The sequence below is a fragment of the Balaenoptera acutorostrata genome, chromosome X (assembly GCF_949987535.1).
Source record: "Balaenoptera acutorostrata chromosome X, mBalAcu1.1, whole genome shotgun sequence".
NCBI classification, from domain to species: Eukaryota; Metazoa; Chordata; class Mammalia; order Artiodactyla; family Balaenopteridae; genus Balaenoptera; species Balaenoptera acutorostrata.
Window position 1 is genome coordinate 72431879 of NC_080085.1, and position 22610 is coordinate 72454488.

At 35.6% G+C, this 22610-nt stretch overlaps 1 protein-coding gene across 2 annotated transcripts in view; it reads right to left on the reverse strand.

Moving 5' to 3' along the window:
- Positions 1 to 21143: 21143 nt before the first annotated feature.
- HDX (highly divergent homeobox) overlaps positions 21144 to 22610 on the reverse strand; it is a 165471-nt gene continuing 164004 nt past the window's right edge. For both annotated transcript variants that reach the window (XM_057537541.1, XM_057537540.1), the window contains one exon: positions 21144 to 22316. In XM_057537541.1, coding sequence (XP_057393524.1) covers positions 22191 to 22316 — 126 coding nt within the window. In that variant the 3' untranslated portion in view covers positions 21144 to 22190. The remainder of the gene's footprint in view (positions 22317 to 22610) is intronic.

The following is a 22610-nucleotide window of genomic DNA, read 5'->3' on the forward strand; positions in this document are numbered from 1 at the left end:
TTAGCTTTATATATCTCTCACAGAGTAGGCTATCAACAAACATTTCTTGAATGAATAAATGAATGGAAGACGCAAAGGGAACCATTTTCTGATATTGAATAAAAAAACTTTCTGGGCCTCATCTATGAAATGGGAACGGTAACAATCATATCTAGTCCACAAGCATGTTGTGAAGACCAAATCAGAAAAACTGAAAAAATGCTTTGAAGTAGCTAAATGCTATAAAAAAATGTAAGGTATTGTCATTAATTCATTTTTTGTAAAAATGAAACCATTCAAAACTTTCAGCACATATTTATTGGCACTGTAGTGAAATAAAGATGAATCTCACACCTTCACTGCTCGTAAGGAGTTTTCAACCTTCTTCATAGCATTTTATCACTCCCTAAATTATATATTGATTTTTTTTGTCTCTTCCACTAGAATGAAAACTTTAAAAAGATAGAGATGTTGTCTATCATGTTTAATGCTGTATCCCCAGTAAATGTTTTTTGAATGAGTGAATGAATGAATGAATGAATGGCTATACCTAGGAGAAAATATAGTACTTTAGTCAGTATTCAACAAATATTTACTGAGTTCCTACTATGAGTAAGACACCAGAGGATCCAAAGGTGAAAAGAAAATGCTCAGACATCTAACATAGAAGGCAGAGTGTGAACAGAAAGTTGATAGAATTATAAGCAAAGTTCTGTGTGACTCTATAAGATTTCATGGAGTTGGCATTTAATCTGGACCTTGAAATATGGGCAGAATTTGGGCCAGTGGAGATGAGGTGAAAATATTTTAAGCAAAAGTAGTCTCATGAGCAAAGCATAAAAGGTAGGAAGGTTTAGGTACATTTGGGAAATCCAGATAGCTCAATGTAACTGGAGTATAAGATCCAGAGGAAGTGAAAATGGTTCAGTCCATACTGGGGAGGGCTTTGAATACCAGAATAATTCAGCTAAACAATATTCCTGTTTGAAGAAAGAGGAGTTTTGTACAATATTGCTGGGAAGCATGGGTTAGACTTGATGACTTAGAAGTTCAGTTTGGACCCATTATTTCCTGACCTTTTAATGCTTTGCCAGGGTTAAGTTATTTTACTTTAAAATCCAATTATAACAAAAGTTAGGGTCCGAGAGTTTGGTGTTATTCAAAGATCTTTTCTGACCCTGTAGAAAACAGTTTTGACATGTTTGGAGAAACTGATTTTTTGTTTTTGTTATTTTGCCAGCAATGGAAAATCTCAGATAAAACAAGGAACAGCAGAAATAAGACATTTCCTTTTGTTGTGTGGTCTTCATAACTTTGACCAGAGACTTACTTATATTTTATCGTGTTTTAATTTCCACAAATCAGTACAAATCAAATAGTATCAAACTCTGGCTAAGAAAATGTAAATGAGATTTTGAGCAAATGCTTTCCAAAAACTAATGATCAGAAGAAATATGTAAGAAGGAGGTCACTAGAGTCAGTCTCAGCTGGTTACCCAATTTCAAGGATAGTACCAATGCCTTCTTAGAGGAATATATGTGAACGTGAGAACGGTTCTCTTCTTTAGCAGATCTCAATAGTGAGATTTTTATTTCTTCATTCTAGTTCCACTTCATTTTCACACACACTCCAGTCTATAAAACATTTAGGAATAGTAGTTGTTGCTTTATTTGTCTCCCACTGAACATTTAAAAAAAGGAAAATGCAAACCAAATCATTGCTTTAAATAGTCTCCTCCTTGTACACCCACTCTTATGTAGAACTGAGTCCTTGATGTCTGCCATCTTTATCCATCCATCCATCTGTCCATTCATCTATCTGTGCATCTATCCATTAAAAAAGCATTTACAGAGTAGGTACATTTTCAGATACCACGTCAGGTACTATGGGTTCTGTGCTTTCTCTTAACAAGGTAACTTACATTTATTTTCAGTATATCCACATGTAAAATCTAGAATGGGTATAGGAAACAAACATATTAACCTATAGATGGAGCTATTTAAAAACTTTTAAACATTTAACAATATACTGATTTATTTTAAATTCCCAGTAACTGAATGGATTACCTCAAGAGAAATGTTCCTTTTAAAGTCAGTTTGCTTGAGGAGTTGTAGTTAATCATTGAATTGAATCTTTCTTTCTCTCTTTAAGGAAGTCCAAGAATCTAAGAGTTAGAATGAGCCATGCAATCTGATCATTAAAAGTCTCATTTACTTCATTCTGTATGACAGACTCTAGGTCCATCCACCACACTACAAATAACTCAATTTCGTTTCTTTTTATGGTTGAGTGATATTCCATTGTATATATGTGCCACATCTTCTTTATCCATTCATCTGTTGATGGACACTTAGGTTGCTTCCATGTCCTGGCTATTATAAATAGAGCTGCAATGGACATTGTGGTACATGACTCTTTTTGAATTATGGTTTTCTCAGGGTATATGCCCAGTAGTGGGATTGCTGGGTTGTATGGTAGTTCTAATTTTAGTTTTTTAAGGAACCAAGTCAGAAAGAGAAAAACAAATACTGTATGCTAACACATATATATGGAATCTAAAACAAAAAAGGTTCTGAAGAACCTAAGGGCAGGACAAGAATAAAGATGCAGACGTGGAGAATGGACTTGAGGACACGGGGAGGGGGAAGGGTAAGCTGGGACGAAGTGAGAGAGTGGCATGGACTTATGTATACTACCAAATGTAAAATAGATAGCTAGTGGGAAGCAGCCACATAGCACAGGGAGATCAGCTCAGTGCTTTGTGTCCACCTAAAGGGGTGGGATAGGGAGGGTGGGAGGGAGACGCAAGAGGGAGGAGATATGGGGATATGTGTATATGTATAGCTGATTCACTTTGTTATAAAGCAGAATCTAACACACCATTGTAAAGCAGTTATACTCCAATAAAGATGTTAAAAAAAAGGCTCATTTACCTACCATTCTCCAATGAGGAAAATCTGTTATATTTGTTCTTAAATATATAGTGTGATTTGTTTTGTTGGTTTTTAACTGACACAGTGATGATCAATAAAAAGAGCACTGAATTTAGAGTGAGAATTTTGGGTTTAATTTTCACTTCTATAATTTATTAGTCATATGACCAGAGGCAAATCATTTAATTCTTTAGGAGTCTCAATTTCTTTATTGAAAATATGAAAAATAAGGCTGCCTTGTCTACCTCATGAGGTTGTTATGAGAATCAAAAGAAATAATGGATATGAACACCCTTGTTAATCTGCCAAAGGCTCTTTAGCCATAAAAAGGAAATTTTTTCTTCTTCAGCCTGCATATACAGAAGGATCAATCTGTATTGGTTAAAGTTAAGCTGTTGGAAATTTTCAAAGAATTGTTGTAGAAACCTAAGGAGAAGAGAGATATTTCAAGTCAAGGGCAAAAACAAAACAAAAAACCCCTGCAAAACCTCCTTATTTACAGCAATGCATTAAGCAGGCTCAAGGTCATCCATATTTCCTTCTGGATGGTCTTTTTTATTCCTCTAATCTCCAATTCATCTATTTTGCTTTGAGTTTAAAACATGCCTGAGTAGTAGAGCTGCCCCTAAGGGATGGTGGTTATTACTCCAGGCCTCAGGATTTGTGTGTGTGTGGTGGAGAGCTCACTCTAGAAACTAGGAAGTGACTAAGAGAGGCAGACTGTAGAGGAGAAGATGATGACACTCTTAGATGATATTTAAACAAACAAAAAAGAGGCAAAAGTCCAGTCCATAAACTTTCACACTAAAGTGAATAGACTGAAAGAGACATAAGGATAAAGATGGTTCCTGTCTTGCTAATAATTGTCTTAATGAGTGACACATTGTAAATGTTTTATAAATATTTGTTCACTGACCTTCATCTTATAACAAAGGGAAGGACTTTCCAACTCTAACTAACCCTCCCACAAAGCCTTCTAAATTTGTACATTTTTTTGTGTCTTTTCTGTTTAATGACTAATTTAATCTAAATATAAATGTCTGAGGAAGAACAAGGGGTAAAGCACAAGTATTGCCCTAGGGTTCCTAATCAAAGTGTTTTTATACAAATGCTGCTGACCTGTTCCATTTCTGACCTGGGCCAATTCACCTCCCCCTAGGCAATCAGGTGTTCCCCTACTCCTGGGAGGTCACCATATTGATACCAAACTTAGTGTGGACTACAACCCAGTTCTCCCTCCTACCCCTCCTTGTTACTTGAATGAGACCTCAATAGGTTTCCAATCTGTGCACTTTCCCTCTGACATGGGACACTACACCCAGGAAAGGTCTTTCCTGGCATTGACGGACAGAAGCTGCTGAAACTGGAAAACCTGACTCTTGATCAGTGATGCTTTCAGAGAAAGATCGTGATCAAAAGAGGGAAATGTAAAAACTAATAAGTAGAAACATCAATTAAAATAGAGTGGGCAGGTTAGAAAGGGGTGCTCTCAAGCCCTATGATGATAGCAGAGCCCAACAGGAAGAAGAAAGTCTCCCTCTTCTTGCCTGGTAAGAGCTCAGCCAGTGAGGGACTGTAAGAACTCAGCCAATGAAAGGCACTATACTTTGAATTCTCAATTCCTCCAATGGACTTTTTGTTTAACACAGCCATCCCAACTTCCTTTTCCCCTCTTTAAAAACGTTCTCCGGGCTTCCCTGGTGGCGCAGTGGTTGAGAATCTGCCTGCCAATGCAGGGGACACGGGTTCGAGCCCTGGTCTGGGAAGATCCCACATGCCACGGAGCAACTGGGCCCGTGAGCCACAATTACTGAGCCTGCGCGTCTGGAGCCTGTGCTCCGCAACAAGAGAGGCCGCGACAGTGAGAGGCCTGCGCACCGCGATGAAGAGTGGTCCCCGCTCGCCGCAACTAGAGAAAGCCCTCGCACAGAAACGAAGACTCAACACAGTCATAAATAAATAAATAAAAGAACGTGAACTTCTAAAAAAAAAAAAAAGTTCTCCTTTGCTTGCTGTGTGGGGACTTGCATGTGGCTTGCCATGGTTGCAGACCCCAAATTGCAATCATTTGCTAATCCCAAATAAGCCCACTTTTGCTGGAGAAATAACTGACAGTCTATTTGTTTAAGGTCAACATTACAAACAGTGCCTCCTCTGGCCTGGTGAATTTTAAAAGGGTGCCCCTTTTAGTCTTCCTTCCATTCTGAGGTTGCAAGTCTTAACAAGGGGTGCACAAATTGCATTTCAGCACCCATTTTATCCCTTGCCTGAGTACATAGGTACAGTGTGGAAACTGTACAATAATATGCACCATCACTACTCCCAATATTATCACTATCTCTTAGAGATAGTCCATACTCTTCTAGAAACAGCTCTGATAACTACTAATTACTGCTAATAGTTTAATTTTCTTCTTTATTAGTAATTTTGTAATCTTGTGGTTTAGCCTGCATAACAAAAGTATTGAAAATTTACTCTTTACTCTTTATTCCCTTTTGGGAATAGTCATGTTCTTAAAACCTCCATCTTTCTAAAGGCAATTTGCACACTGTATAAGAAGGTCTATTTTATATTAACCTTTCTGCAACTGTGCAGAAAGTTCAAGTACAGTTGTGATCAATGATAGGTTGTTTTATAACACAGACATAGAGGAAGGCATAATTAATGTCTCCTGAAAATAGAAGACTTTGTTCTTTTTTTTTTAAGATCAATTGTTAAGAATTCAGGAAGCAGAATACTTCTTTGCTCAGCAATTTAGAGATTTTTAAGGGATGTAAATGACTATAGTTGGCCATTCCTAAACATGTTATTAGTTGTACAGATCTCCAAATTTCAATAGGATGCTAATTTGAATAAAGTAAAAGATGTCAGAGCTTCTTTAGTATGGTTTCAATATTTTAGCTTTTCTAGTATGTAGCTCAGGCTTCTTTAACTGTATAGAAATCCAGAGCAATGCCATTAGTAGCTCTACTTTACTCCTGACTGACTATATTGCAACTGGAATTTTATTTCTTTCCAGGTGCAACAATCTCAGATAGTCTACAGGAGAGTGACCAGGTTGGCTTTGAGTTTGGTTATGAAGTCAAATGTGGAATTCTTGGAAATTGCTATGGCTGTTTGACATGGGAAAATACTTTTTAGGGATGAAAATTTGAGTTGTGGATGGAGAGAGAGGCCATGCTTATTGGATTCAAGTATTTACAGGGATTTTATATACAAAATGGAGAATTGCTCTGTGTCAATTAAGAGGGCAAAATTTGGATCGATAGGTAGAAGTTATAAAAAGTCTGAATTTAATTCTTTAGAATGCTTGAAGGATGTCACAATGGAATAGACTGTCTTTTTAAGAAGAGATCACTAGAAGTGTCCAAGTAGAATCTGGAGGACTATATGCCATTGATATTTGAAAGGATCTTTGTTGGCTTAAAAATTGATCTGGTGTTGTTCAAAGTGTCTTTCTAGTCTGAGGCTCTATACTGAAATTGACCCAGTGGATTTTGTCCATAGGATTAGTATTTTTAGAATAAGATATCACTATCAACAAGCATATTTGGGTGACTATTGTATATAGAGTACTGTATTCATTCTTAAAATTAGATATATGGTCACCACAATTTTTTTTTTAAATGGCACAACTTTTTTTTTTTTTAAACTTTGGGTTTATTTACTTATTTATTTATGGCTGCATTGGGTCTTCGTTTCTGTGCTAGGGCTTTCTCTAGTTGCGGCAAGTGGGGGCCACTCTTCATCGCAGTGCGCCGGCCTCTCATTATCGCGGCCTCTCTTGTTGCGGAGCACAGGCTCCAGACGCACAGGCTCAGTAATTGTGGCTCACGGGCCTAGTTGCTCCGCGGCATGTGGGATCTTCCCAGACCAGGGCTCAAACCCGTGTCCCCTGCATTGGCAGGCAGATTCTCAACCACTGCGCCACCAGGGAAGCCCCCACCACAATTTTTTGATTAGATATTGGTGAAAGACAAAACCTCCAGCCCTTAAGATAAAATGTGAGAAAGTCTGCTTTCTAAATATTGCATATTGTGATTCCATTTTGTCTCTGGGAAGTGTAAAACACACACACACACACAAGAACTACTAACTCTGGGAATAGGTAACCTCAAGTAGCCGCTTAGCATGTAATTGTTTGGTACAAAGGGTATAAGACAGTGAACACAAGATTCCTGGTTTCTATCCTGGCTCCTGAGTTCTTATGTAACTCTTGGACCTTGGACAACTTACTTTCCTCATGATAAAAAAGTTCAATGATATTCAGTCTTAAAATATTTATCTGCTACTGTTAGGCTTTGGAGTGCTATGGAGACTCAAGAATATCCAAACTCTACCACACCAATCACCCTTTCCCCACTTTGAGGTCACTGAAAGAGAGATCACATGAGAAACAGTGGTAAATGAGAAAGTAAAGTGTGACTGTATTATTAACTGGGTTTGTAAAAACCTAGTGCTGAGATTAGTGTAAAAATGATTGGAAAACAAGTTTAGACTGGGAACTTAACAGGGGTATTTTTCCTGAGCCCAAATCAGTCAGATCAGCCACCAGCTGACTGCATAGTATAGCATACTGAAAAGATGTGCTTGAGAAGAGGTGAGCAGGCATCAGTGGACCATGCCTTTTGACACTCTTAAGTTCATAGAAGGAGGAGGTAAAAAAGGTCCAGAGAGAGGGAGACAGAGACACCAACATTAATGATATTTTCACACATAGTTGTCCCACCCACTAGCAACAGGGGACCCAATTATTTTCCTAGAATCTGATCCATCAGTTGGTGCCATTCCTATTTGTGAATTGTTGTTATGTGTGTGTATGTGTGTTGCTTTAGATAGACTTTTACTGTGACCTTAGAGGTCTACATCTTCCTTAGAAGCCTACATCTGTTGTCATCGAGACATGGTTTTAGGGTCTGCACTAGGCACCAGTTTTTCTGCTCTAACATAGAATCCTTTCTAATTTTCTGAAAACCCCAGACAGGTATTGATTCATGAACAACCAACTCAGTCTGGGGCCACTGCTGTGGTAGTAAGGGTATGAGGTAGTCACTTCTTATTCTATGATGAAGGAACTAAAAATTTCAAGGCTATGGAAGACTTCAATGTAAGAAAAGAACTTAAAGTGTAGGCTTTTTATATATGCAAAGACCAAGGCTGATACAGATCAATGAAGTCCTTAAAATTATGAAGATTATTAATGAGTAACAGCAAATCACAGAACAATGAAACTATGTATAGTCATTACTTAAAACTTTAATACAGAGTTTCTCCAAGTGTGAGCTGAGGGCCACTACATCGCAATCACTTGGGTAAATGACAAGGCCAAAAGAAAGTAAAAAAGCAAAACAAACAAACAACAACAACAAAACCCCAAACAAACCAAAACCCCAAGTCTCAGGTTTCTAGAATCTCTGGCTATGAGGCCTAAGAACTTGCATTTTAAACAACTCCCTCTCCTATGATTCTTATGCAATTTTAACTTTGAGAACCATTGTTTTAAAGAGGTAGTTTAGAATCAGTAAAACAAGGTACTATTCTATAATCTAGTATGATGGAAAACATACTGATCTGGGTAGGAGGAGACCTAGGGTCTAGTTCTAGCTTCGCCTTTTATGATCTGTGAGATCTTGGCTAAGTGATGTCATCTCTATGAGCCCCATTTTCCTTCTTTTTACAGTGAGAGATTTGATCCAGAGGAACTAAGGTCTTCAGCCCTAACATTGTATGAATCTACACAGAGGACATTAAATTAATTGAACTTGTTCCGGGAGGTCATAGAACCTAGCACCCAGCACAATTCCTGGCACATAATATGGATTCAATATCAATTATGTGAATGAAAACAGAAAATATAAACATGTTCAAACTGGAATTGAATAAGTTCTCGGGTGACAGATATGTAATGAACAATGCCTTAATGAAAGCTAGGAAAATGTTTGGGAGCTATCTTTAAACCCATGAAGACAAATCATGTATTTTTCCCCACATCATCTTTTGGTGGCCATAAGGGATGAATTCTTGGCTGGATCCAATCAGCTCAAACTTACCCTCTTACACAAAGCTTCATTTGACAACTGCCCCTGATTTAGGTCCCCTCCAAACAACTCCTCACCAACCTCTTAGTAACCACACCATGACATTTAACACTCAATTGTATTTTGCCTTGTATGTTACATTTTATCTGTTTAAGCATAAGTTTTAAAAGTACACCAAGCTCCTGGAAGCCAGTGAAAATGCTTTCCATATGGCCCCCAGAGCCTATATAATGTTGAATATATAGGCAATCAATGAGTATTAATAGATGGTAATCTTTTTTTCTGTATTGCTTTGTAAGTTGTAAAGTGCTTTTAAAACTAGTTCATGATTTTCACAACCACTGTGAGAGGCAATCAGAACACATATTATTTCCATTTCATAGATGAAGAAATTGAGGCTTAAAGAATTTACAGCTTGAGCAAAATCACATAACCAGTGATCTTTCTTTTCTACCACACTACAATGTATCTTACTGGAGAAAAGAGAGGCTGGGGCATAGGTTTTAAGATCCAGGAACTCTCCATCTCAAGAATTTCAGCCCCTTCTACTAAAAATGCTGGTACTAGAAAAGTACCAAAAAGAGTGGGGGGATAAAAGCCCAGAATATTATGAGTTTCAAATTAGGATGAGGAGGAACATTAATTATTGGATAAGTAGCTTTATTACATTTTGACTTTGATATTGTCTTGGTTCTAAGGTTTTCTAAATTCCTTTACCTAGGCTTTTTTTTTCCTTACTGGCTTCCAGCAAGCATTTGTATCCAAATGGGTCAATATATCTTATCCTAGTGAACCCGAGGTCTCTTTCTTTTTATGTCTGAAATTTTGTTATTGCTGTTGTTGCCGGTTTTCCAGTTAAGATGTGTGTTAATGCTTTAAAAATGAGCTTTGAATATAAAAATTTATAAGGCCATATAATAAAATAAATCCATTGAAATATTTATCTAATTTCTCCAGCACCTATATTAATAGATTTAGTAAAAGAGCCTTGCATCTAGTAACCAGCCTTAGGGAAGGTAAACAGCCCTTTCCTCTGACCCAGTGTGCCAGTGAAGATACAGGTTGTACAATCCTTGACACAGGGGTGAACTAAGTGTTTTCAAATGGCATTTGATTAGAAAGAATAACCTTTCCTTAGAAAGCAAAATGTGTGCCCATGAATAGACTGGAAGGAAACCTGCCTGTAAATATAGAACATGTAGTTAGAAAAACCATAATGTGTTTTCAAATGATAAATAACATGTGCTTGAACAAAACAAGTTAATGTATTCCAGAACCAGTAATAACTGGCTAGAATTCACTTTTTTTTTCTATTGCTCTAAAAAATTCCCTTGTGCCAGCTTGCGGTCTAAGTCCTGCACCTACCCCAATCCCTGGTAACCACTGATCTGATTTCTGTTTCTATAGTTTTTTCTTTCCCAGAATTTCATATAAATAGAATACAGTATGTAGCCTTTTGTGTCTGGTTTATTTTTACATAGCATAATGTCTTTGAGGTTCATCCAAGTTGTTGCATGTATCAGTGATTTGTTCCTGGGTTCACTTGATTAGAAACTGAAGAAAAACCACAAAAAGGCAAGTAATCTAAAATTTCTGCAGATAATTTCAAAAATCTGTCAGAAATTCACCTGCATACACATACACATTAAGCTGGAGACCAGCACTTGGTGTATAAACAGTCAAATGAATGTTTAAAGAAATATCATTTTCCACAACGAGTTTGGCTCATGTAAGATTATAAAACTGTACACATACAGATAACAGATCAATGAAACTGGATGAAATATGTTATATGACATCAATATTTTATTCAATGCAAGATAAGTATGATTTGCCCCAGTTCCCACGGCAGCTCTTTGATAGAGAGGAAGGGCTCTTAACTCTTTAAGGCAGTAAGAAGAATACTGAGGGCACTACCAATAAACTGTGCCATCCATTGAATGTGACAACCCTGCTAGTAAGAAACTAAATATAGGTGAAATTGTTTTGAATTGTGTTTTGATCCTCCTAGATGTTTGTTTTGAGCCATTTTTGTCCAGGGTAAAATTGGTAGTTGGGTATTATATTTGGATCCCCTCAATTTCCTTTCTGTAAGTAATAATAATAGCATTGGCTAACATTTACTGAGCACTTACTGTGTGCTAGGCTCTGTGCTAAGCACTTTATGGTAGGTTATCATATTCCTCACAACAACCCAATGAGATAGGTATTATAATTATTCACATTTTGCAAAGAAACTTAAACACAGAGAGTTCAAATAACTTGTCCAAATATAAAACTCAGATTTGACCCCATAACTTAACTCCTACGATATTCTATCCTAACCCCTGCACTATAATACTCCACCTACATTTAACCTTCTATATTTTAGAGCCTAGAATTCCCTCTTTCCTGCCCACCAGACACTTAGGGCCCTCCATTGTTATGCCTCCCACAAGACTTCTAGAGGTTCTAGAGGTATTTATCCCTCTCTGGTTTTAATTGCCCACTTCCCCACCTATCTTGCTCTCAGTGCCCTAATCTTCTTCACCCAATGTTGTAAAGAAGGCAGCTGATTATAAAAGAGGAAATCGACAGTAACACAATAATAGTGGGGGACTTTACCACCTCACTTACACCAATGGACAGATCATCCAAAATGAAAATAAATAAGGAAAAAGAAGCTTTAAATGACACAATAGATCAAATAGATTTAATTGATATTTATAGGACATTCCATCCAAAAACAGCAGATTACACTTTCTTCTCAAGTGCGCATGGAACATTCTCCAGGATAGATCACATCTTGGGTCACAAATCAAACCTCAGTAAATTTAAGAAAATTGAAATCATATCAAGCATCCTTTCTGACCACAACGCTATGAGATTAGAAATGAATTACAGGGAAAACAAATGTAAAAAACACAAACACATGGAGGCTAAACAATACGTTACTAAATAACCAAGAGATCACTGAAGAAATCAAAGAGGAAATCAGAAAATACTTAGAGACAGATGACAATGAAAACACGACAATCCAAAACCTATGGGATGCAGCAAAAGCAGTTCTAAGAGGGAAGTTTATAGCTATACAAGCCTACCTCAAGAAACAAGAAAAATGTCAAGTAAACAATCTAACCTTACAAGTAAAGGAACTAGAGAAAGAAGAAAAAACAAAAAAACAAAGTTAGCAGAAGGAAAGAAATCATAAAGATCAGAGCAGAAATAAAAGAAATAGAAACAAAGAAAACAATAGCAAAGATCAATAAAACTAAAAGCTGGTTCTTTGAGAAAATAAACAAAATTGATAAACCATTAGCCAGACTCATCAAGAAAAAGAGGCAGAGGACTCAAATCAATAAAATTAGAAATGACAAAGGAGAAGTTACAACAGACACCACAGAAATACAAAACATGCTAAGAGACTACTACAAGCAACTCTATGACAATAAAATGGACAACCTGGAAGAAATGGACAAATTCTTAGAGAGGTAAAACCTTCCAAGACTGAACCAGGAAGAAACAGAAAATATGAACAGACCAATCACAAGTAATGAAATTGAAACTGTGATTAAAAATCTTCCAACAAACAAAAGTCCAGGACCAGATGGCTTCACAGGTGAATTCTATCAAACATTTAGAGAAGAGCTAAGACCCATCCTTCTCAAACTCTTCCAAAAAATTGCAGAGGAAGGAACACTCCCAAACTCATTCTATGAGGCCACCGTCACCCTGATACCAAAACCAGACAAAGATACTACAAAAAAAGAAAATTACAGACCAATATCACTGATGAATATAATGCAAAACTCCTCAACAAAATACTAGTAAACAGAATCCAATAACACATTAAAAGGATCATACACCATGATCAAGTGGGATTTATCCCAGGGTTGCAAGTATTCTTCAATATATGCAAATCAACAATGTGATACACCATGTTAACAAATTGAAGAATAAAGACTATATGGTCATCTCAATAGATGCAGAAAAAGCTTTTGACAACATTCAACACCCATTTATGATAAAATCTCTTCAGAAAGTGGGCATAGAGGTAACCTACCTCAACATAACAAACGCCATATATGACAAACCCACAACAAACATCATTCTCAATGGTGAAAAACTGAAAACATTTCCTCGAAGATCAGGAAAAAGACAAGGATGTACACTCTCACCACTATTATTCAACATAGTTTTGGAAGTCCTAGCCATGGAAATCACAGAAGAAAAACAAATAAAAGCAAAACAAATTGGAAAAGAAGATGTAAAACTGTCACTGTTTGCAGAGGACCTGATACTATAATATAGAGAATCCTAAAAATGCCACCAGAAAACTACTAGAGCTAATCAATGAATTTGGTAAAGTTGCAGGATACAAAATTAATGCACAGAAATCTCTTGCATTCCTATACACTAATGATGAACAATCTGAAAGAGAAATTATTGAAACACTCCCATTTACCATTGCAACCAAAAGAATAAAATACCTAGGTATAAACCTACCTAGGGAAACAAAAGACCTGTATGCAGAAAACTATAAGACACTGATGAAAGAAATTAAAGATGATACCAACAGATGGAGAGATACCCCATGTTCTTGGATTGGAAGAATCAGTATTGTGAAAATGACTATACTACCCAAAGCAATCTACAGATTCAATGCAATCCCTATCAAACTACCAATGGCATTTTTTATGGAACTAGAACAAATCATCTTAAAATTTGGATGGAGACACAAAAGAACCCGAATAGCCAAAGCGGTCTTAAGGGAAAAAAAAGGACCTGGAGGAATCAGACTCCCTGACTTCAGATTATACTACAAAGCTACAGTAATCAAGACAATATGGTACTGGCACAAAAACAGAAACACAGATCAATGGAACAAGATAGAAAGCTCAGAGATAAACCCACACACCTATGGTCAACTAAGCTATGACAAAGGAGGGAAAGATATACAATGGAGAAAAGACAGTCTCTTCAATAAGTGGAGCTGGGAAAACTGGACAGCTACATGTAAAAGAATGAAATTAGAACACTCCCTAACACCATACACAAAAATAAACTCAAAATGGATTCGAGAACTAAATGTAAGACCGGACACTATAAAACTCTTAGAGTAAAACATAGGAAGAACACTCTTTGACATAAATCACAGCAAGATCTTTTTTGATCCACCCCCTAGAGTAATGGAAATAAAAACAAAAATAAACAAATGGGACCTAATGAAACTTCAAAGCTTTTGCACAGCAAAGGAAACCATAAACAAGATGAAAAGACAACCCTCAGAATGGGAGAAAATATTCGCAAACGAATCAACGGACAAAGGATTAATCTCCAAAATATATAAACAGCTCATGCAGCTCAATATTAAAGAAACAAAGAACCCAATCCAAAAATGGTCAGAAGACCTAAAAAGACATTTCTGCAAAGAAGCTATACAAATGGCCAAGAAGCACATGAAAAGCTGCTCAACATCACTAATTATTAGAGAAATGCAAATCAAAACTACAATGAGGTATCACCTCACACCAGTTAGAATGGGCATCATCAGAAAGTCTACAAACAACAAATGCTGGAGAAGGTGTGGAGAAAAGGGAACACTCTTGCACTGTTGGTGGGAATGTAAATTGATACAGCCACTATGGAGAACAGTATGGAGGTTCCTTAAAAAACTAAAAATAGAATTACCATATGATCCAGCAATCCCACTCCTGGGCATATACCCAGAGCAAACCATAATTCAAAAAGACACATGCACCCCAATGTTCATTGCAGCACTATTTACAATAGCCAGGTCATGGAAGCAACCTAAATGCCCATTGACAGATGAATGGATAAAGAAGTTGTGGTACATATATACAATAGAATATTACTCAGCCATAAAACGGAACAAAATTGAGTCATTTGTTGAGACGTGGATGGATCTAGAGACTGTCACACAGAGTGAAATAAGTCAGAAAGAGAAAAACAAATATCGTATATTAACGCATGTATGTGGAACCTAGAAAAATCGTACAGATGAACGGGTTTGCAGGGCAGAAGTTGAGACACAGATTTAGAGAACAAATGTATGGACACCACGGGGGGAAAACCGTGGTTGGGTGGGGATGGTGGTGTGCTGGATTGGGCGATTGGGGCTGACATGTATACACTGATGTGTATAAAATTGATGACTAATAAGAACGTGTAGTATAATAAAACAAACAATCAAAAAAACCCAACTAATACTAAACTTTCTTTGGGTTATTTGTATGGAAATATGTTAATATAAATGTTTCAGACATTACATGAAATTTCTAAAAATCTTGTATGTTCTGGTATAATGTTATAAGTCATAATTCTAGTTATTACTTTAAAATGTGTATCTCAGAAATAACTAAATTACCTTGTCAATTGCATCATTATGAACTTTCATGAAATCTTTAACCGTGGTCATTTTTAAGTCTTTTGTCATTTACAGACAGTTTTGGGTGTACTCTGATGCTTTCACAAAAATGTTTCTATAAAGGGGTTTCATCTTCAAGGAATTCATGGAAAAGACTGACAAGTACAGGTTTCTGGTAACTGACTATACTGCTGAACTGAATGAATAAGCATTTTCAGAACTCTAATGGAAAACTGATGAATTCATAAAAGTGCTAACAAAAGATCAAGATAAAAAGAAAAATTAATTACATGGGACTGAGTGAACTGATGAGGATGATTATAATTTTTGTGACTTTCTGTTTGAATAAAAAAAAATCCCACAAGGACTCAGAGGCAAAATATATACAAATCAATTTTCAGTTCAAAGTAAAGGAGCTGTTACAGTGGAGGATTACTGGACTGAATGTCAATATTATGACATAGTATGAGTGTGTTTTGGTTTGGTAATTTCAATCATTATTGCTTTTGTTGTGGTCATCCATTTACAATGCTTGGTGTCAGTTTATTTATCTCTTGTAAAAATAAAATACAGTGTGTGTGTGTGAAAAAAAAAATCTTACAATTTTGTCCGTCAATTATACCTCAATAAAGCTGAAAAAAAGAACAGGAGAATCTGGAAAAAAAAATAAAAGAATGCAGCTGATTAGGCGAATGCTATTATGGTATGAACACCTTATAGATCCCCTTATCCTTGTCAAAGATGATCACATTTTATACCAAACTACTCCCAGTAAATTACTACCAATAAACTTCCAGAAGAGGCATGGGAGGTGAGTAGGGACAAGAGAACCTTCCCAACATCCATTATTTTATACCATTTAAGCCACATATACGGTTGACTATATCCACCCACATCTTCCCCGGGGCGCTCTGTGACTACTGATAGACTGCAAGACAAGATTCGAACATGGTGACCCTGTAGCAGAAGGTTTTTTTCCCTTTTGTATAAACTAACTGATCTGAATGGAGATCAAACCTGTGACCTGGGTCTCAGAACTGTGCTAACAATTGTTATTGATACCAGTTCTGACATTATTGAAGCACTGCATTGAATGGTCTCCTAACAGCTTGAAAGAATTAATAAGCCTCCCTACAGATGTAACTTTTAAATAGGGAGTGACCTGGGTACTGGGAAATATTAGTTTCACATGGCCTAGGTCACAGAGGAGGTACTTGATTATGATAGTCTTGGTATACATTGTATTATATCATAAAATGGAGATATAAATATTGATTGCTATTTCACAACAAAATCCAGAATTGGTAACATTTTCCAAACTTCCAAAACTGGCTGAAACAGAACACTGTAATAAAAAGAAACAGTCTTACTCTTTAGAGAAGAATTGGAATTACATTCCAACTGATTTCAGAAAATTATTACTCCAAGTGCATATTGGTGTACACAGTAGGAGACCTTTCATACCTAAAAATGATTTTGTTTTATTTTTCGAGTTTAGAATAGTTTACTAGTATAGGTAATAAAAACATTACTTAGGTAGAAGTATCAAGGAGAAGTACCTTGTAACTTGCAGCCAAAATATAGCTACTTTATTATTGTGAAAGTAGATTAATAGCATCATTTGTTTTAAATTTAAGTTAAAAAGTATAGTATTTATGTAAAGCAGCTACTTGTTAATTCTCTAGAATAAATGTATTTTCATTAGTAGAAGGTTTGATTTTTTTCCCGTATACATTAAAAAAAAAAATCCCCTTTAGGTCCAAATGTAATTGAGACTAAAACATCTTGGTGACAAATGGTCACATGGGAAAATGCTCTCAATACATTGTTAAGAGAAAAAGCAGGACACATAACTGCATAATCAGTATAATCCCACTATTGCTGAATATATGTAATATGCACAAGAAATGAAATATACTAAGATGAAGTAAATATACTAAGATGATAACAATGATTATTATTGGGGAGTGGGATTGCAAGTGTTTTTGTCTTTATATTAGCTACATTTTCTAAAATGTCTGCAAAGAACATCTATTATTTTTATAATATGATATAAACAAGAAATATAAAAAAAACTAGTCTCAAAGAGTGTGAAACACATCATTCAATTTTTTGGACATACTCATCGATCGACTTGTCTTTTAAATATATTTGTAATGACTCCCATTCATTTTTATAAAATCAAAGGATTTCACCACCTTAAGTCAATGATTTTGCAGATCTGAGAAAGACTTGGGTCATGTGAAGTGCATTTTGTCCTTCCAACATTCCTGAAAATGTATCAACTGGGAAGGAAAACTGCTGATGTGCTATTTGAAGCTCATCCCATGCCCTCCCACATTTGATAACATGAAAAGCTTTAATTGGCATAAGACTTTAACCAAAAAATTATGGGTGTATTTCACCCAAACTAAAAACCTGTTCAACAGGTGTCAAAAAGAGAGCCAGAAGTTAGATGCAACCACTGACACTTAAAAAAAATCTGTTGTAAAAACAGCATTCTTTGTTTATACTGTGGAGATTTACTTGCTGTTTTAACCATTTGAATCTGTTGTCTATTACTGAATATTCACTCTATTCCACTGGTGTTGGAGTAATTCTTTGTTATGTAAAGTCAATTAAAGATGATACACATGTCAGCTTGGAAATCAACCAAATTTCCACTTGAGTGCTCCATGTTCTCCCTTTTCTGACTCGAAATACCTTATTATTCTCTGCATTGTTTGGTCTTTTTATCAGAACCTTATTTTGGGGAGGAAAAAATTATCTGTGAAAGGGGAACAATGCTTAAAACACAAAGACTTAGAAAAATAAATATTACAAGAAAGAGAAATAAACATTACAAGAAAGAGATGTCTTTATTAGTTGGAAATCATTTATTACCTCTATAAAAGTTTAAATAAAAACACTACAAAATTTCACATTATACAGTCTGATGTGGTTTTAACATGATAGTATGTTTCAGAGGTAGTGCCAGTAAAATGGGACACAAGATTACTAAAAGTAATTAACAAGTTAATGCAAAATAAAATTTCAATGTGGAGAAATATATACTCAGTATACACTTTAATGGAACAATCATAATATATTTCCATGAAAATATCACTTTATTCTCTTTTATCCCTTAGGAAATCTGTTCTTAATAAAGGTTTGTTTCGGGCAATGGTATGTTGACTGTAGGCTCACAAGTTAGTAGGCTCCTCCATTATAACATCACAGAGCATAGCTTAGTGAAGAGCATGATACAGTGCTGTCTGCCAAGGATAACACTAACTTCAAAGATAAACCCATTTATTCATCATCTAGACACCATGGTACTGATAACTCCCTTAAAAGGCTAATCTATCAGAATTTGGCATTTTTAGGATCTGAATGAAAATCTAATATTTAAAAAAAATAAGCAATATTCCCTGTATACCATCACTGCAATATGGAGGAAGGACAGGGGTTAGAGTTTTCAGAATTCTTCTTAAATATGATCGTAAGCTATCAGGCCAAGGTGAGGAAACTATTCTTGGAAATGGGCTGAATGCTCCCTCCTCCCTAAAAAAGGGCAACAAAGTCAATCTTAGAGCCTAGAATTCTTTTAAATATACCACTTATGGTTTCTCCTACAAACTTACATACTGCTGACTGTGAAAATGTCTTAAAATAGATGTTACTGTCTTTGGAGAAATTACCTCTTGGACATCTTTTGAGGTCTTGGTAGTATACAGAGTTTAGGATGTAATTGGGCTGCAGCCTTTTCTTCTCCAACAATAACAAACATTTCTATCACAAGATTTCAATGGTAGTACAAAATTCCTTCTGTCGATAACTGACGTTACAACAAAACATCCCTAGGTTCCATGAAGAGGCCGATTTCTTCAGTGTTTTCCTTGCATGTGCTAATTTTCCTATTCTCCAGGGTAACTGCAGTTCTCATTTTCTTGGGACTAATTTTAGCTTGGCTGAAATAAGAAAGGTACTTCAGGGTTTTTTTAATACACATTTTGAAAGGTAGGTGCTCTCTTTTTTTTTTTTTTTTTTTTTTGGCAGAGCCATTGGGAGCTCAGAGTCTTAACCACTGGACTGCCAGGGAAGTCCTGGTAACTGCTTTTAGATACACATTCCCTGTTTAGAAACAGGCCAAAAGCAGACATCAAAGGATAGTTAAAAGAAAAGGAAAAAAATTTTTCATGTTGGCATCTGTCTTTGTGAGAGATAGTATGGCTTCAGATAGTATGTTCTGTTTTATTATTGTGTCAAAGCCCTAAAGAAAAAAAACACTAGTTGTTTTTCTTCTCCCAATCATGATGATGTTCACAAAAGGAGTCCATAAACTGATATTTTCCTGCTCTAAAATGTCTCAAAATCACTTCCAATCTATACATGTGAAAATATGTTTTCTTCAAAGTAGATTTTTAATACTTGACCTTGGCGTCATTTTCAAAATCTATGGTGTATAATTTCATTCTGCCAATTTTGATTTTTTTTTTCTGGATACATGTATTTCCTTTGGTTCCTGCTACAGAAAAACTGTATTTCGTTTTAGAAATGTTTTACATTCAATGATAGTAAAAGAAATAATTTTAGGGCTGAAACACAAATGTCAAGACAAAAGGATTCCTCAGTGTACTGTTATGATTTATGCAGTTTCTATTTTAATGGAACTTTAAACAGGGACAAGGGAATCATCTATGCCATACCTAGTAAAATCCTTAAGTCTATTAAAATTTCTACTTAAATAATTTTATTTATATCCCTGAAAAAGTGAAAAGAAATAATTTATTTTGAAGTTTATGGCTTGCTGAGGAGTAGAAATCCAATGTCCCTATTGCAGGAGTTCAATGAATATTTTTTGATTTATTGACTAATTACTGAAGTGTGACAAGCGTAATCCATAGAGTTGAAAGATGTAGAAGAGAATCACCTATCTTTACTTAGTAACAAGAACTCAATAATAAGGGGCTTAAATTGAAGCAGGAGAAATTAGAATTTAAAGATAAACTCAACAACTAGTAAAAAGGATCCTAAGAGAGACTCGAAGGCCTGGAATTTGTTCATGTTACTTCAAGAAATGGTTTCTATATTTGCTGTATATAATAGAGACTCTTTATCTCATAGGGGAATTAGTGTGACTGATAAATTTAAACTTAATATCCAAGGTTCTGTTACTCAGCCCTCTTTTCTCTGAATGGAATTTGTCTTGTCAACAAGGAGTACTAAAAATTGTTTATGAAGAACCATACAGCTCTCAGCTAAAAGGGAGCATACCTAACCACTGAAATATTTCTGCTAACAAAGAACCATAACAGTAGCATGGCAGCAATATTAAATCAAACAAATAGCTGACAAAGTGAATGATTATCAATGAACCTTACCTATTTGTGTGTGTGGGAGGGGACATTTAAAGGTCAAAGACATTCATGACTGCATTTTTGTATTCATAAGTTGGTACCTGTGAATTCCAAGATAAAAATTGATTTTACTTACAAATTACAAAAATATCTGACATAGAAGCTTGATGGCCAAAAGAGCCATGTAGTTACTTCATTAATCTTTTAGGTATAGATAGTATTTTAATCATGTGATACAATTCCAACTCACAAATACACTGCCAACTCACAAATATGTGATACTGTGTGCTCAGGGAGAAACTAGCATTTTCCCTTCTATGGGTCATGGTAATGCCATCTGGTACCCTGGAAGGGAAGGTCTGCAAAAAATTGTCTACAGTGTGGTGCTATCTGGTAGCTACTAATAGAACAACTGGGTAGCATGCCCATTTTAGGAGTGTACTCATAGAATAGTATCCAGGAAATTCAGAGGACTGTGATTTACAACCAAAGTAGTATAATTCTTTTTGGATATTATCCTTGGCTGATGACTCTGTACAAGTCTCGCATGGAAATGAGGTAAATTTTGTGGCAAAGCTAAGTGACTAGATTAAAAAAAAAACACAAAGAAAACTCAGTGGCTTACCTTGACTTCTTGTTTCATAAAGTGTAAGAACTGAAGAAATATTATGGTGATGGTGATAAACTTGTAATATTTGTGCAACATTTCGTCTAACTCAGTTATACAAATTTACTAGTAGAATGTGAATCTTATCAATATTTGTTGTTTGCAGCAATGAAGAGCTCCCATTAAGATTAATCTTTTACAACATTTTGTTCTATACACTTAATAATTTATTTGACTTCATGTTCATGAATTACTTTTCCATAATGCTTCCCCCACCAAAAAATATTTGGGTTACATAATGGAAGAATACCAATAATTTACAATTACATACTAGTAATCACTTCAATTTTCAATCATTAACTTAAGTCAAATTCTCATAGGGGTTTAAAAATAAATCCCAAGACTCATCCAGGTTAAAACATTTTTAAGGTTTTGTTTTCAATTTTCAGTCCACTTTCCTGAATAAAGGTGTATGTGGATGACAGGAAAAGGAGAGAGGAAGAAAGAAGATGTAATGGCTACATAAACAAGACTAATCAAGCTTCAGTAACTTGATAAGCTATGTTGAAATATCTTTGTTTTTGTGTCTCTGGTCAAAACTATTACTAAAACTAAGATTCTTCTATAAAACCAAAAAGACCTTTCAGAAATTAGACATTATGCATTTCATAGCTAAACTGCTCAAAATTAAATACATTTTTTCCCCAGAGTTCCATCAATTTGGAAAAAACTCTCAAACAATGCTTTTAAATTTTACATACATCTTTTTGCACCACAGCCATTGTATCTTGTTAATCCTTCAGTATACATTGTTCGACAATATCTTTTTCCAACTGAAGAATTTCGGGACAACAGAATGCAACTATGTTGAAATGCATACCTGTTAGGTAGCCAAAAGGCTGTATCGTATATCCTCCCCCCACCCAATCACAAACTGTCTGAGGCATTTTTCTCTGATAAAGAAGACACACTGAATGAGGTATCATCAGGCTCCGGTGAGGCATGATTGAAATCCATCTCTTCTAATTCAGGAGGTAAATCTGACAGCAGTGCCTGAGTCAGAAAAATCAATTGTTTTGAATTAGTATGTGGACATATTTTTTCCAATTTTATAGTTGTGGTCCTTTCACATTGATTTATTCTTACAGATTTAAATAAAGGAGCATTTCTCTTTCAGGTCCTTATACAATATCTTACCTAAGAGAAAAATTCTTCATACACTATTAAGGAGGTAACAAAATACTAGATCTTGAGAGTGTGGATTATATAGTGTGGAACCCTGGACAAAAGGGAAATAAGGAGAGAAATGAGCAACTATTCTGAACCAAATGATTTGAAGTGTTTGAG